Source organism: Chrysochloris asiatica, unplaced genomic scaffold (assembly GCF_000296735.1).
Source record: "Chrysochloris asiatica unplaced genomic scaffold, ChrAsi1.0 scaffold00165, whole genome shotgun sequence".
Lineage (NCBI taxonomy): Eukaryota > Metazoa > Chordata > Mammalia > Afrosoricida > Chrysochloridae > Chrysochloris > Chrysochloris asiatica.
Window position 1 is genome coordinate 2896024 of NW_006408683.1, and position 16981 is coordinate 2913004.

General features: G+C 39.3%; 1 protein-coding gene and 1 pseudogene across 1 annotated transcript in view; one reads left to right on the forward strand and one right to left on the reverse strand.

The window, feature by feature from the left end:
- CNST (consortin, connexin sorting protein) overlaps positions 1-16981 on the reverse strand; it is a 170608-nt gene that overhangs the window by 91773 nt on the left and 61854 nt on the right. Inside the window, exon 3 of the mRNA XM_006871269.1 lies at positions 470-683. Within this exon, the coding sequence (XP_006871331.1) occupies positions 470-683 (214 nt within the window). The remainder of the gene's footprint in view (positions 1-469; positions 684-16981) is intronic.
- On the forward strand, positions 9375-12010 carry LOC102825150 (annotated as a pseudogene).

Here is a 16981-nt window from a genome sequence, read left to right on the forward strand (position 1 = left end):
GATTGTAACCATGGCAATGAAACGATATATGATAGAATGAATGTAAAACTAATGTTCTTCCATGTAAACTATCAAATAATTACAATAAACCATAAAAAAAAATTTTAAATAAATAGTGACGGTGGAGGAATGTTAAAAAAAAACAACAATAGGATGAATGTAAAACTGATATCCTCCCATGTAAACCCACAATTCACAATAAAAACTTAACGAAAAAAAAAAAAAAAAGAGTTACTCACTGTCTGAACTATGGATTATTCAAGGCCACCAGTCATTAAAATAACAAATTTTCCAATAGTTGTAACCAACTCCATGGCATATAGGCACAACCACCACCACCACTGATCCAGGGCCACCTCTCTTGGACTCACCAGCAAGAAGCGGAGTTGAATTAATCCTGGAGAATCTGATTTCGGATTCTTTCAAACAATGGCACCAGAATTTTAATGCAGCTGTAAGTAAAGATTATAGTAGTACCTGATGAAGGCAAAGGGGAAGTGCCCTGGAGTCCAGCTGCTCCACTTCACCTTGTACAAGCGAGAACAGGTACTGCAGAACTAGCTTTGGAGCTTCTAGTTGTTCATTAGCATTTACTTCAGCATCGTCTTCAGCACCAACAGCTTGTGTGGCTGCACTGACTGTCTTTTCTTGCATTAAAGGTGTACTAACCCCCGAAGAAAGTCCTTTAAGAAGTAAACAAAACATCTATGTTAAGGATAAATTCCCATCAAGATGGAACACCTTAAAACAATCATGTTTGTTAATCAGAAAACCTTCAAATAAAGTTAAAATCAATGAAAAAAGCCAGAAACCACAAATTATTGTCCTCATTAAGACTGTGCTGACATCTGATTGCTTCTATTAGCATATACATAAACCTTTTTTTTTTTTTTGCAGAAATATAACTAAGAATATTAATTTAAAAATTATACAAAGCAAAGTATGCAGGTTAAAACCTGGCCAAAAAGTTGATTTTCCTAAAGGAAAAATGGATTCGCTATAATTTTAAGTACCAGTTTGCCTGAAATGAAAGAGGACTAAACATGAGGTAAACGTATTTATCACAGGAAATGGTTAGAGGTGAGCCCTCCTCTCTACACTGTAGTCTATCACTCTAGAATTACTTTTCTATCCCTAGAGAGCAGCAGAAATTTAGGAATTCAGTGCCACTGAAATGTCTTTCCTAATAAAAAAGTTGAACAACATAAACTTGTAGAAACAATAAAGGTTTAAATAAATGTCTAACCAACTGCTCCTAAAATGATACACTAAATTAATTTTTTTTTTAAATTTTAAAGTTCAACTTATAGGATCTCAGCATCAGATCTAATTTTCATGGTCAAATTGAATAGGCTGTCGACATCTGTACATATCTTCAGCTCTTCAGCTCTTCAGCTAGTCTGTCTCTGTAAAGATTTTTCAGTATGTTGTTAGGTGCTGTTGAGTCAGTTCCAACACATAGGGACCCGATGCACAACAAAATTTCACACTGTGGGTCTTAAGCCATCCTTACAATTGTTATTATAATTGAGCCCACTGCTGCTACCACTGTGGCAATCCATCTCCTTTGGTGGGTGGGTGGGGGGTTCCCACTTTCTCATAGATACTCCATTTTACCCAGTATGAGGGACTGGCCCCTACTGATTAGAGAGATGAGGTCTCACCATTCCTTGCTTCTAAGGAGCATTCTTGGCTGTACTTCTTCCACAATCAAGGTTGCCCCCCTCCTAAGTGGCTCTTGCCCATTCTTGTTATTGTTGTTAAGTGCCATCGAGTCAGTTCTGACCCATAGAGACCCTGTATAGGGCTTCCGAGGAGTGGCTGATGAGCTGGAACCCCTAACCTTGTAGTTCAAACTGACTATGCAGTCCAGCACATTAATTCACAGTGCCACACCCTAATAAAATGCCTTGAAATTTTCTGTGCAATCTCTGTCAGTGATGGAGAACAAATTTCCGAGGAGCTTCCAGACTAAGCTTTACTAGGAGAAAAGACCTGGTCATCTACTTCTGAAAATCAGCCAGAGAAACCCTAAATTGGATCAGTGATCAGATCCTGTTGTGCTTGGAGTCACCATGAGTCAGGGATTCCTCAGTGGTAGTTAACAATGTTATATACTCATATTTTACCAAACCACAATCTGTGTCCTTCTCTTTCACATGAGCCTGAAGTTACCTTACTGTCCTAGGTATCTTGTATGTGGCCTCACAGTATATAGCAAGCAGGGCTGCATTACAGTAATGAGTGCAAAAGCTTCATCACTATTAGAGGATACCTTTCACAGCACAGGGGTTATTTATGCACCCAATTGTATCCAGCAGAGTATCTTGGCACTATAATTCCAAGTCTTGTGCCTCTTTGTTTAAACACCTAAGGTGTTTCTTTTGAAATGTAGAGAAATTCTTTATTATGAATTTTATGTCAGCTGGTCTCTATTTCTTTTTAAATGTTTTTTTGTGAGTTGGGTGAATAATAACAGAGCATATTAGTTTTTCTGTTCAAGAATTAATAAACATTTTGCTTCACCTGACCGACTGCAGTCCCCTCCAAGGGACATCACTTACCTCACTTCCTCCCTGTGTTTCCTGTTTCCATCCCTCCTTCTTTCCTTATCATTTGAACTGTCTGAACTTAGTCTTGGGAAAAATGGTGCCCTTGTAAACTCAAATGGATGATTACTCTGAGGAGTGCATACCTCCCTAGTGTTACTGTTCCCCCTTACACACCTGTCTATTGTTTGGTTGAAAATTGAGCTCTGGCTATGAGTTAATTTCTAGACCTGAACTGTGACTAAGGATCATCATCTCTGGGGTTCCACCAGTCTCTATCTGACCAGTAAGCCTGCTCTCTTTTTATTATTATATTTTGAGTTTTGTTCCACTTTTTCTCCCACTGTTTCAGGACTTTCTAATGGGATCCCTTTCAGAGACATCAGCAGCAATGGCCAGATCCCATTTCATTCTTAAGGTCTCAAAGTCATGGAGACTGAAGTACATGTAGTTCATTGGAACTCTGGAATAATCATTTCCCTGCACCTTTAATTTTCTTCACTCTTCTTTGCTCTGGACAGAGAGAGGTCAATAGTAGAACCTTAGATAGCCGCTCACAAGTTTTATGACCCTAGTCACTACTCACTAAGTAGAATGTAGAGCACTGTCTTTTGTAAACTATGTTATGCCAACTGACCTGCAACTATGGTCCCAAGCTTCCAGGAACAGTGACTCATTCCCTCCAGGTGTTATGTTAAGGCTAAGAAATTTATATACCTTTGATCCTAGTTTGCTCCATTATAAACATATATATGCTTGCAGTTCACACAAATATGTTTATACAACTATCATCTGCCCAACAGATAAATGGTCGAGTGTATGCCCTTTTGCCTACTCATGCCTGTTCATCTCACCTGCCTGTCTATGTATCCACCTGAAGATAAGAATTTGTTACTTCTTAGAATACAGAATGTGTATGTAATGGTTTTTATCTTTGTTGTCTGTAACTCTAGTACACTTCTCCAATTCTTTTAATGATATTGTGTTAGAAAACAGTATGATGCTTCCTTAAGAAGTTGTAAATAGAAAGTACTATTTGATCCAGCAATCTCACTAATAGATATATTTCTATCCTAAAGAAAGAAGAGCCAGGGTACTGACATATATATGTACACTTACGTCCACTGGAGCATTGGTGACAATTGCAAAGAGATGAAAACAACCTAAATATCCACCAACGGATGAATGGATTAAAAAACTATGCTATACACAGAATAGAATATCATGCAATATTTAAGAATAACAAAGAATCTGCAAAACACCTCAAAAAAAAAAGGGGGGGCAAATATTGTTTGAGTCCACTATTATAAAAAGTCAAGGAAAGGTTTGCACACACAAAAAAAGAATAAAAGCAATTCTTTGATGGTTACCTTTACCTAAAATATTAGGAACTTCACTTTAGAAGGTCCTGGAGAGAGAGAAAATGTGGAACAAAACTCAAAAAGTTTTAAAAACTGGGCTTACTGGTTAGAAAGAGACGAGGAACCTGAGACTTGGTCACTCTTCAGGTCTGGAACTGAACTCAGCCAAACAGTAGACACATATATAGTGGGGGCAACAATACTAGTAAGTTATGCTTCACCAAGGAATGCTCAACCATTCAAGATCAGAAGGACAACATTTACCTAAAGACGAAGTTCAGCAGGGTTGGGAAGGAGGGTGGAATGGAAACAAGAATCACAGGAAAGAAGTGAGATAACTGAAGCTACACAGAGGAGACTGCAATGAAACAAAGTATATCATCTGCTGATTGTAAAACTGGTAATCTACTTTGTAAACCTTTATGTATTTCAAAATACAAAGTTAGCAATGTACCCTGACATTATTCATGTCCCTTTAAATAAGCTAGCATTGATCAGATACTTGTGAATATATTTTTCACTGCATGATAAATAATTATCACATACAAAATGGTAGAGTAGGAAAGGCCTGTGGCTTTTTCACTTGTTCGTGCCCCAACTACTCCACAGCTCATTAGTATTAAGTGTATCCAGTAAGTTCTGGCTCTTAGAGACCCTAAGCATACCAGAATGAAGCACTACTCCATCCTGTGCCATCCTCACAATTGTAAGTTTGAACCCACTGTGGCTGCCACTGGGTCAAATTCATCTCATGGGAATCTTCCTTTTTTTAGCTGACCATTCACTTTGCCAAGATAACTCAGGGACTTATTCCTCCTGACAATATGTCAATAAGATGAAAAACGAAGTCTCACCATGCTCACTTCTAAAGAGCATTCTACCTATACTTCTTCCAACACAGACTTTGTTCTTCTAGCAATCCACATTACTTTCAATATCCTTTGCCAACACCATAATTCAAATGCATCAATTCTTCTGTGGCCTCAACTCATAACGACCTGTATAGGGTTTCCAAAAATTAGCTGGTTGAGTCTGAACCATCGCCGGCTTTGTGGTTCAAACCGACCTTGTGATCCAGTGTTTTTCCTACAGTCCCACACCAGGATATGAGTCCACTGGAAATATCATAGCTTAGGTCAGGTATACCTTATTCCTCCAACTATCTTTGTTCTTTAACACTTTGAAGACGTCTCTTGCAGATTTGCCTAATGCTGTACATACTTTGATTTCTTGACTGCTACCTCAAGGAGTGTTGATTGAGGATACAAGCAAAATGATCATAATGAAATGGTCATGATGCTATTTACTAATCCAGTACTTTTGTTTTCTTTATATTTAGGTGTAATCTATATTGAAGGGTGTAATTAATGATCTTCATGAGTAAGAATTTCAAGTCCTCTTTCCTTCCAGCAAGCAAGATTGTAACACCTGCATATCGCAAGCTATTAATGAGTGTTGTCATTAGGTGCCATAAAGTTGACACCAACTCATAGCAATCCTAAGCACAACAGAATGAAACATGCACCAACCTCACAACTGTTGCTACACCTGAGCCCATTGCTACTGCCACTGTGCCAATCCATCTTGTTGGGGGTCCTCCTCTTTTTCTCTGACCTTCCACTTTACCAAACTGACATCCTTCTCCAAAGACTGGCCCCTCCTAATAATATTTCCAAAGTATGAGAGACAAAGTCTGGTCATCCTGGCTTCCAAAGAGCATTCTCTACCTGTACTTTTTCCAACACACATTGGTTTGTTTATTGACAATCCATTGAACTATTAATATTCTCCTCCAACTCCATAACTCAAATGCCATCAATTCTTCTAAGGTCTTCCTTATTCACTGTCCCACTTTCACATACATATGAGGTTACTGAAAATATCACGGCTTCGATAAGGTGCATCTTAGTCCTCAAACTGACATCTTTGCTCTTCAACATTTTAAATAGACATTTTGCAGCAGATTTGTCTAATGCAATAATACATCATCTTATTTCTTGACTGCTGCTTCCATGAGTGCTGATAGTTGTTCTGACCAAAATGAAGTCTTTGACAACTTCAATCTTTTCTCTGTTGAAAAGTATGTTGTTTATTGGTCCAGTGGTGAAGATTTTTGTCTTCTTTACATTGAGGTTCAACCCATACCTAAGGCGGTGGTCTTTGATATTCGTCAGTAAATGTTTTAAGTCCTCTTCGCTTTCATTTAGCAAGGTTGTTATCATCTGCATATTGCAGGTTGTTAATGAATCTTCCTCCAATCCTGAGGCCACATTTTTCTTCATATAATCTGCTTCTTGGATTATCTGTTCAGCATACAGATTGAGTAAATATGGTGAAAGAATATAACCCTGGCACACACCTTCCCTAATTTTAAACCATTCAGTGTTCCCGTGTTCTGTTCAAACAACTGCCTCTTGGTCTATGTACAGGTCCCTCAGGATCACAATTAAGTGGTCCAGAATACTCATACTTCACAATGCTTGTCATAATCCAAAGCATTTGAGTACTCAATAAAACACAAACATCTTTTTGGTAGTCTCTGCTTTCAGCCAAGATCCACCTGACATCAGCAATGATATCCCACATTGCACGTCACTGAGTCAGTTGACAGTATTTATTTCTATTTACTTAACTTTTGCATTCCTGTCTATTGCTACCTTCATCTTTTCTCTGCCAACCTCCCTCTTGTATACTGTCTACAATGTGTCTATCCTCTAGCCTATGAATAATTCCCACCCCAGTCATGTAACCATCATAGAATGTTTCTTTAATCAAGAAAATCTTTACTTCTGCAACATTGTGATACAGTATTTGTCCTTTCATGCTCGACTAATTTCAATCAGCAAAATGTTATCCAGGCTCACCCATTTTGCAAGGTGTTTTGCAAATTCATTGTTAATCTTCAACACTGTGTATATACGAAAGTTTGTTTAGCTATTCTTCTGTTTATGAGCATTTGAGCTGTTTCCATCTTTTTGATATTGTGAATAGTGCTGCATGAGTATCCATAGATCTATTCGTGTTAAGATGTGTCTCTTGTAGACAGCATACTGACGGGTCCTGTTTTCTCATCCATTCTGTTACTATCTCTTGACTAGTGCATTCCTTCCATCTTCTTTTGATACTGCCTACGTTATTCAATATTTTGCCCACTGTTGTTGTTGTTAAGCGTGGTTGAGTCAATTCCTCCTTATAGGTATGTTGTATAGGGTTTCTGAGCAGCAGGTTTGAACCACCAATCTTGTAGTTAGCAGTCCAGTGCTTATCCTACAGCACCACACCAGGACTTCATTTTGCTCATATGATTCTTCAATATTATAAACCAAGGCTTATTATTATTTTTTTTTCTTCTGTTCTTTCAGCTTGAGAAATGCTACATTTGTTCTTCCCCAGCTTAGCAGTGGCTTAAAGACAGTAGCCCTTATTTTAGTGTGGGATCTTGGTCCCCAGTTCCAGAGAGAACAAAACAAATTTTACTCAAAAATTATTGAGCATGTTCTAACCTGTCTGGCTACTGAGGACTGATACAAGCCACTCATCTTGTTCATGCATCTCACAATGCCTTCAGAATTATTACAGCCATGCTTGAAATACTGACATACAACAGACCACCTAAGGTCTAGGAAGAAACGCTAGGAAGAGGGTTCCTTTGGGAAATCAGAGTATTCAGATTTTGGTCTTGGGAGAGGAGTTGCGAGGAAGGGATAAAAATAATGAATGGAAAGAGTAAATATAGAGAGAAAAGTGGTAAGAATGCTGTTACATTGTGGGGATTTCAATCAATGTCACAAATCAAAATGTATTCAAATGATTTAATGGAAAATCAATTTGCTCTGTAAACTTTCACACAAAGCACAATAAAAAGTTAACAAAACCTCCCACAAGGTGTAAGTGATATGCTGTGGAGCTGGTTCCAACTCATAGTGACCTTGTATAGGGTTTCTGAGGCTGTAAATCTTTATGGGAGCAGAAAGCCTCATCTTTCTCCCGTGGAGCAGCCGGTAGTTTCGAACTGCTGACCTTGAGATAAGCAGCCCTACTCATAACCACTATGCTACCAGAGCTCCTTTACAAGGTATAAGAGGTACTCAAAGTCATGCAACACCCAAAACTAGATGCATGCTCAAAAAAAAAAAAAACCAGACCTTTCACCTTGAGCTGATGTCTTGCCTTAGGATAAGTCTGGCTGAGTGCCAAGAGGAAGGCCTTAGCACTAAATCAATCTGTAAGACTGGGAGAAGCATTTTTTTCCCTTTTTGTTTCTTGGTTTTGTTTTACATTGTTTTAGTTCCTGGCACTCAAGGAAATGTTGTTGTTGTTAAATGCCTTCAAGTCATTTCAGACTAATTGTGACCCTGTATAAGATTTCCAAGGCACAGTTGGTGGGTTTTAACAGCAGACTTTGTGGTTCACAGTCCAGTGTAGATCCTACAGCACCACACCAGCATATTATCAAGTGAAAGCTAAGGGAACAGAATTCAGAAACCACAAAGGACCAAGAGTACAGTCTTTGTAAAACTGTTTTGTAAAAAGGTACTATATCAACTGATTATTGTTGTTCTTGTGAAGTGCCATTGAAGTCATTTTTTTTCAACTCATAGTGACACTGTATAGGGTTTCTAAAACTGTAAATCTTTGCGGGAGCAGAAAGTCTCATCTTTTTCTTATGGAGTGGCTGGTGGGCTCGAACCACCTTGTATTTAGCATCCAGCAAAATCAACTGATTACTATATCCTTTATAGAAAACAGTATTCAAAATACACCAATAACCTAAATGTAAGTGATAAAACTATTAAACACTTTAGAGAAAAGCATGAAAATTTTTATGATTGGACTTTGGGAACAGTTTAAGTCTTAGATACTATTCCAAAAGCCTGTGCAACAAAAGTAAAAATCAGACTTTACCAAAGATAAAAATGTTTGTGTATCAAAAGAGAAGTATCACAATAATGAGGGCAACCTGCATTAGGAGAGAAAGTGTTTGTACAACACCCATAAAAAGCAATGAAGTTCTCATACATGTGATAGTGTGGTGGATGAACACTGACAACATTATGCTAAGTGAAATAAGCCAGACAAATAACAAATGTTGTATGAGCCCACTTACATGAAATATCTAGAATTTCAGGCAAATTCAGAGACAGAAAGTGGATCAGAGGTTAGCAGGATCTGGGGAAAGGGAGTAATGGGGAGTTGTTGCTTAATGTGCACAGAATGTCTGTTTGGGATGATAAACAAGTTTTAGAAACAAACAGTGCTAATGGTTGCACAACACTGTGAATATAATTAACATTATTGAACTGTATACTTAAAAATGGTTAAAATGGCCAATCCCACTCCTATGTATATACCCTAGACATACAGTGAAAGAGATAGATGTGTGAACACCTATGTTCATTACAGCATTATTCACAATAATTAAAAAAAATAAAGGAAACGATCTAAGCGCACATCAACAGTTGCAATGGGTAAGCAAAATGTGGCATGTACATAAAGTGGAATACTATACAACCCTACAAAAACAATGATGAGTCTGCAAAACATAACATGAATGGATCAAGAGGACATATATTAAATAAAATAAGTCAATCGCATAAGGGCAAATATTGTATAATCCCAGTTTTTAAGTAGATAAGAATGTTGTTGTTGTTGTGAAGTGCCATCGAGTCGGTCCCAATCTATAGCGACCCTGTACAAGGTTTCTGAGAAGCAGCTGGTGAGCTTGAACCACTAACCTTGCAGTTTAAAAGGCTTTGCAGTCTGGCACATTAACCCACAGCACCACACCAGGACTCCAAGTAGATAAGAATAGATGCAGTAAAAACCTTGTATAAGATGCAGTGAAAAACTTGTATAAGACAGAAACCTGCCAGAGAAGGAAAATTCAGGTGTTTTACACTAATTAAGAGAGCATGAGAATATGGTGACTCTGAAGGATGAGCTGCAGACCACAAGGTCAGCGGTTCGAGCCCACCAACTGTTTGAAGGAGAAAGATAAAGCTTTCTGCTCCCACAAAGATTTACAGCCTTGAAAATGTTTTACAGCGTTGCTAGGAGTTGGAACCAACTCTACAGCACTAAACAACAACAACAAATAGAAAGCAATAAAATAAAATGGCTAAAAGTGCAACTGGTCAGAGGCAGAAAAGCTGTAGGAGCAGGGAAAACACGTCCCATCAAATTTAGGCTCTCACATGTTTCACTGCATGTACAGAAACCAATGTTCACTGGGTGCGGGGGTGGGAGGCATCACTCTCTAGCTCTTGTTTGTAAGTACTGTCGAGTCAATTCCAACCCACAGCGATCCTGTATAGAGTTTCCAAGTAGAAGCTGGTGAGCATTCAAATGACTTTGCAGTCTGATGCATTAGCCCACAGTGCCACACCAGGACTCTAGCTCTTAGACAGTTGTCATTTTTGTAATGAGAAAAGCACCTCCAAATGTGGGTATAATGAGCACAGCTTGAACAAAATAAGAAGTTGTTATTGTTAGGTGTCATCAAGTCAACTCAGACTCCCAGCAACCCTATGCACAACAAAACAAAACACTGCCCAGTCCTGAGCCATCCTTACAATTGTTACATTTGAGACCACTGCTGCTGCCACTGTGCCAATACATCTCATTCATTGGGGGCTTCATCCTTTTGGATGACCACCTACTTTACCAACCATGGTGCCCTTCACCAGGGACTAGAAGGAACATAATGGCTCTTCCCACAGAAGTAGTCAATTTGAGGTATTCCATCTGGTGAGATTCGTACATATAGTCACCCTTCATGTTGTTTAAAATAGGCATTTGCAATAAATAAATTTTTGGTCTTGCAAAATTTCACCATATGGTCTCAGCATCATTTCTATCACCAAGGCCGTATTTTCCAGCTACTGATCCTTCCTCTTCGTTTCCAAACTCCACATTCCAATCACCAGCAATTATCAATATATCTGATTACAAGTTTGATCAATTTCAAACTGAAGAAATTGGTAGAATTCTTCAATTTCATCATCACTGGCTTTAGTGGTTGGAGTGTGTAAATTTAGTAACAGTGGTATTAACTGTTTTTCCTTGTAAGCGTATGGATAAGTATCCTACCACAGACAGCACTGTACTTCAAGAAAGATCTTGAAGTGTTCTTTTTGAAAATGAAATTGACACCATTCTTCTTGAATTTGTCACTCCTGGCATAGGAAACCATGTGATATGTCTGATTAAAAATGGCCAGTATCAATTCTCCAAGCTTTTTCCCGGCAAGCAACTCCTCTTTCGTCTGCTTCTTAGACTCTGCTTGCAGCATGGCCCCCAAACGCTCGTCTATGCTCCTGTCTGAAGAAACCTAAGATGCAGGAGACTTGGGCCTCTCTGAACTTGATAAAGGAATAAAAAGAACAGCAGGAAGCAATTGAACATATTGATGAAGTACAAAATGAAATAGACAGACTTAATGAACAATCCAGTGAGGAGATTTTGAAAGTAGAATAGAAATGTAACAAACTCCACCAACCATTCTTTCAGAAGAGGTCAGAATTGATTGCCAAAATTTCAAATTCTGGGGTAACAACATTTGTCAACCATCCACAAGTGTCTGTGTTGCTTGAGGAGGAGGATGACGAGGTACTGCATTATTTGACCAGAGTTGAAGTGAGAGAATTTGAAGATTTAAATCAGGTTACAGAAAGATTTTTATTTTGATGAAAATCCTTACCTCTTAAAATAAAGTTCTCTCCAAAGAATTTCATCTGAGTGAGAGTGGTGATCCATCCTCAAAATCAACAGAAATCAAATGGAAATCTGGAAAGGACTTGACAAAACGCTCAAGTCAAACACAGAAATAAAGCCAGCAAGAAGAGGCAGCATGAAGAACCAGAGAGCTTTTTTACCTGGTTTACTGGTCATTCTGATGCAGGTGCAGATGAGTTAGGAGAGGTTATCAAAGATGATATTTGGCCAAATCTGTTATAGTACTATTTGGTTCCTGATATGGATGATGATGAAGGGGAAGAAGAAGAAGATGATGATGAAGGTTTGGAAGGTTTTGACGAAGAAGGGGAAGAAGATGATAATGAGGGCGAGGAAGGAGAGGAGGATGAAGGAGAAGATGACTAATAAAAACACTGATGGATTCCAACTTAAAAAAAAATTTTTTTCTTTAGTCTCTGGGAGCAAGTTGCAGTCTTTTTTTTCTTTTCCTTTCTCCCGTCTTGTGCTCAGTCATCCTGTTCTTGAAGTATCTTTTCTCTCCTTAATACCATGGTTCTCAATTTATTTGGGGGGGGGGGATATCTTGAGCAGATACTGTGGGAAAAGAATCTCTACCCCTTTCTTCTCTATCCCATCCTGTCTCAACAAAAACTATGGAATCAGCATACTATCATGGTTTATGGGAAAAAAGAAAACCTCTGCTCTCTTCGCTCTGCTGGAAGCTGGAGGGTGCTAGGCACCTGTTTAGTAAGTAGTCCATAGAATTCTAGCTTCTTTCCTCCTCTCTCTATATATTGGGTTCAGAGATTACACTGTCTCTATGAGAATATGGACAGTTAGCATTTACCAACATGTATCTGTCTACTTTTTCTTGTTTAAAAAAAAAAAAATTTTTTTTTAATGGGGTTCTAGAAGGTCAGCAAAAGGAGCTCTGGTAGCGTAGTGGTTACGAATCGGGCTGCGAACCTTAAGGTCAGCGGTTCGAAACTACCAGCCGCTCCGCGGGAGAAAGATGAGGCTTTCTACTCCCGTAAAGATTTACACCCTCGGAAACCCTGTACAGGGTTGCTATGGGTCGGAACCGACTCGACGGCACACAACAACAACAACAAGAAGGTCAGCAAAGGGTGGGTTTGAGATGTTTGGGTGGGTTAAGTAGGCATTTTGACAACATGGCTTCTTTGGCATGTTTATTTGTGATGTTTCATGGACATTCTTGCAGTTTAATATGACACTTTTAAAATAAAATTCCCTCCTAATGATGACTTGAGCCCTGCCACTCGATGGGAGAATCAGCAGAAAGCAGAACTTATAGGATCTTATTTGGAATTGACATTCTCTTATGTGGCGCTGTGGGTTAATGCACCAGACTGCAAAGTCATTTGAACTGTAAGGTTGGCAGTTCAAGCTCACCAGTTGCTCCTCGGAAACCCTGTATAGGGTTGCTACGGGTCAGAATCGACTTGACAGCACTTAACAACAACAACAACAACAACAACACTGTAGAACTGACATTCTCTAGTCTCTATTTTATTCCTATTTATTTTTTTTAAATTCTTTTTGTTTCACCAGAAAGGAAAGATGATGTTCAGTTTTAAATGTTAAAAGTGTACAAGTTGCTTTGCTACAATAAAACTAAATGTGTACACAAAGGGAAAAAACTAAGGCCAATCAGTCCATTTCAACTTACTAATGCTTAAGATATCAATCTTTATGCATTCCATTTCATTTTTGACAACTTCCAATTTTTCTAGATTCCCATTTCATATATTCCATGTTCTGATTACTAACAGATGGTTTGCAGCTGTTTGTCCTCATTGTGAGTTGCACCCCGTTAGCAGGTCCCTGCAGTGCTAAACCAGGACTCCCTCAAAACAATTAACAGAAAGGTGAAGTAAAACAAGGAAGAATTCAGAAAAATGCTACAGGAACAATCAAACAAAAATAGATAAAAGATGGGAGATAGTTTAATACCTGCAAATAGGAAACTAGAAGGTTACTAATAAAATAACAGAAACAGACAATACTTTGAGAGGGCAAAGAAGTAGATTTGTATCAACGGAAGTCAGAATTAGTGAGCTTGAAAACAAATCTCTCAATACTAATAAGCTAGAAGAACAATAGGAAAAGAATGAACCTATGGGTGTCCATCGGACAATATCATTAATACCACATGCAAGTAAAATTTTGTTAAAGATAACTAAAAAATGACTCTAACAGTATATTCACACAGAACTACCAGAGGTTCAAGCCAGATTCAGACAAAGACATAGAACAAGGGATAGTGCTGACGTCAGATGGATCTTGGCTGAATGCTGAAAATACCAGACAGATGTTTACAGTGCTTTATTGACTATGCAAAGGCTTTCAACTATGTGGATCATGACAAGGTAGGAACAACACTGCCCAGAATGAATATTGCAGAACAAGTAATTGTGCTATTAAGGAACCTGTACATAGACCAAGAGGCAGTTGTTCAACCAAAACAAGAAGACACTGAATATTTAAAATCAGGAATAAAACCAGAGTTGTATCCTTTCACCATACTTATTCAATCAGTATGCTGAGCAAATAATATGGGAAAACCTTGGAAACAGTGTTCTGTGAGAAGATACATGGACTGAAACATAGGCTGAATGGGTATGGGAGAAAGAGTGGGATATATATTTATATATCTCACAAATATATATGAGTTTAAAAGATGCTATTTGTACATGACTATTTACCTGTCCTGCATATACCGAAGTATGAATGGGGTAGAGCATAGAGTGAACAAAAGTATGAAATTTCCTAGGTATTGTCAAACATCCTAATGCAATGAGCTTATGGGCCTGGGGGCTCAGGACCATAGTCTCAGGAGACATCCTGGTTAAGTGGCATAACAGTCCACAAAATAACGTTCTACATCCTGCTTGCAGGAATAGCCTATGCAATCTTGAAAACTCATGAGCGGCATATAAGATACAGCTCTTGGTCTCTGAGTGATGATAATTTAACAAGTTTGGAATTATAATTTAAGAAGTTTCCAATGGACCAGTGGAACATATGAACATCGGTCTCCACTACCAACCACACTAAAAGGAACCACATTAGAGAGTCCCAGATACAGTGGGGGGAAATGTGGAACAAAATAGAAAATTATTTAATTGAAACAAAAATGGGTTTACTTGTCAGAATGAGACTGTAGGAACCTAAGACTATTGTCCTCGAACACATTTCAGGTGTGGAAAGGAACTCACCCTTATGGCTCAATTTTCAGCCAAGCAGTAGACAGGTTTACAGAGGGGGAAACAACACTAGCAAGGTGTACTTACCTTGGTCAATGATTCAAAATCAAAAGGACCACCTTTTCCCAAGGTCAGAGTTGAGAAGAGATAGGGAGCAGGTGGAATGCAAATAAGAACCATGGAGAAGAAGTAGGATAAAGGCTTTTGCACAGAGGAGAGGGGATTGTAAACATGGAGATGAAACAAAGTGTATGATTTGTTGAATGTAAAGCTGATGATTTTGTCTGTAGACCTTCACTTAATACATAATAAAAAGGTAAAAATAAAAAGGCCAAGATGTCACTTTGAAGGCTAAGGTGCACCTGATCCATGCCATAGTATTTTTATTTGCCTCCTTTGCATGTGAAAGTTGGTAAATGAAAAAGACAGAGTAGGACCTGATGCTTTTGAATTACAGTGTTGTCCAGGAACAAAAAATCAGTGTGGGAAGAAGTACACAAAATGCTTCCTAGACCACTGGTCATCTGGGGCTTGCCATCACCTTGTTCTCTGTGTGCTGCCCCTACCACACCTTTCTACCATCTTCTGGAAGAAGGAACCCAAAGGATTTAAAAGTGGGGTTTCAGGGAAGGTTTGAGTCTCTCCCCACTCCCCTCTTCTCTGCACCCTTACTTCCTAACCCAAAGAGAAACTGCTCAAACCAGAAAAGATGATTTATTTTATTTGTCTCTAATCTTTCCATCCTTTGAAAAATGGGGTGGGGAGAGACAAAACTGACCATAAGAGAACAAAAACAACAACAAAAATCATTAAACCTCCACCTAATCCACTGAAAGTGGTACCTTTCCTTTACCTTTGGATTTGGGTTTTAGTTTTTGTTCTTGGGGAAAAATAATTTTTTTTTTTAGTTGCCTTACTGTGGTGTGGGAACTGGAAATACCCAAACACCTGCTTTCCTTGGTAGAGTCAACTCCAAGAGCTCCCATCTTCTGTGGATGTGCCTGGGCTTGGAATGGCTAGACTCTTTTTTGGAACTGAGTTACATGTACCATGCCTACTTACTGGAGATAAGAGAGGTGAGGGCAGCTCTTTTCAGAGCTGTATCCCCAATACTTTCACTGTTGCATCATTTGAAGCTGATGTCCTACATCTGTGCACTGCTGCTCTGTCATGGCCTCACTTTGCTTGTTGTCTTCCTCTAGGCCCCCCTCCTGCCATGACACCTTTCATCCTACCCTTAGAACCCAAGGCCAAATTTGTTTCAGTCTGTCCTCAACTTAAAAGGCTCATCCACACCAGAGGGAAACATGTCACACCTGGCGGCTGAGGCTTGGTGATGTTTCTTGTATTGGCCTAAAAGATCCTCTGAGATCTCAAAGAAACCCTGACCCTCCCAACAGGTAGAAAAGGTACCACTTCTCCACCCTCACATCTGGTGAGGTCTCCCCACCTTGCATCTGCTCATCCTCCAGTTGACCCCACCTAGGAACAAGGAATGCGGAGAATTTGGGGGCTAGGGTAACACCTCCAGCTGCTGAAGCTTTGAGGTAGGAAAGTATATGTGGACATAGAGTATACCTGACAAAGAGTATCTCCAGCCACTAACTGCCTGGGCTGGGCTGTGAATGACAGTGGAGTGGTTGAAGTCTACCATTGCAGGAAGGTATGGAGGGTGACGAAGGACAGGATCTCACCAAGGTTGTGATACATGTTGGGTAAGGGCATGTCTGTCTGTACACCCCCAGTAGAAACTGGGAAGCAGGAGGGGGTTCATTGTCTTATTGCCCAATTGATGGAACTTCCTGGCTCTGTTTCTCAATTGGTTCCTCTGTTGGGCTCAAAGGTTGGGAGTAGGAGACAGTACTCCAAGCTTGGGCACATCATTGCTTTTAGCCTACCCCCATCCTTTATCTTTGCCCTCCCAGTGGTTGATGTGTGCGAAGCCACTTCATCTCTGACACAGTGCTCTTGGATGCCAAGAATGTTAGGTGACTGAGTGGTCTCTGCTAGGGCAATGGGATGCATGTAAGGCCTTTGTCTGGTGCCAGACACTGGATGCTTCCCTTCTCCACCCACCCGTTTCATTCCCCCTTTCCTTCCTTTGGATCTCTCAGCCCTGCACTGTATCCAGCACCACAGAAACCTCAGT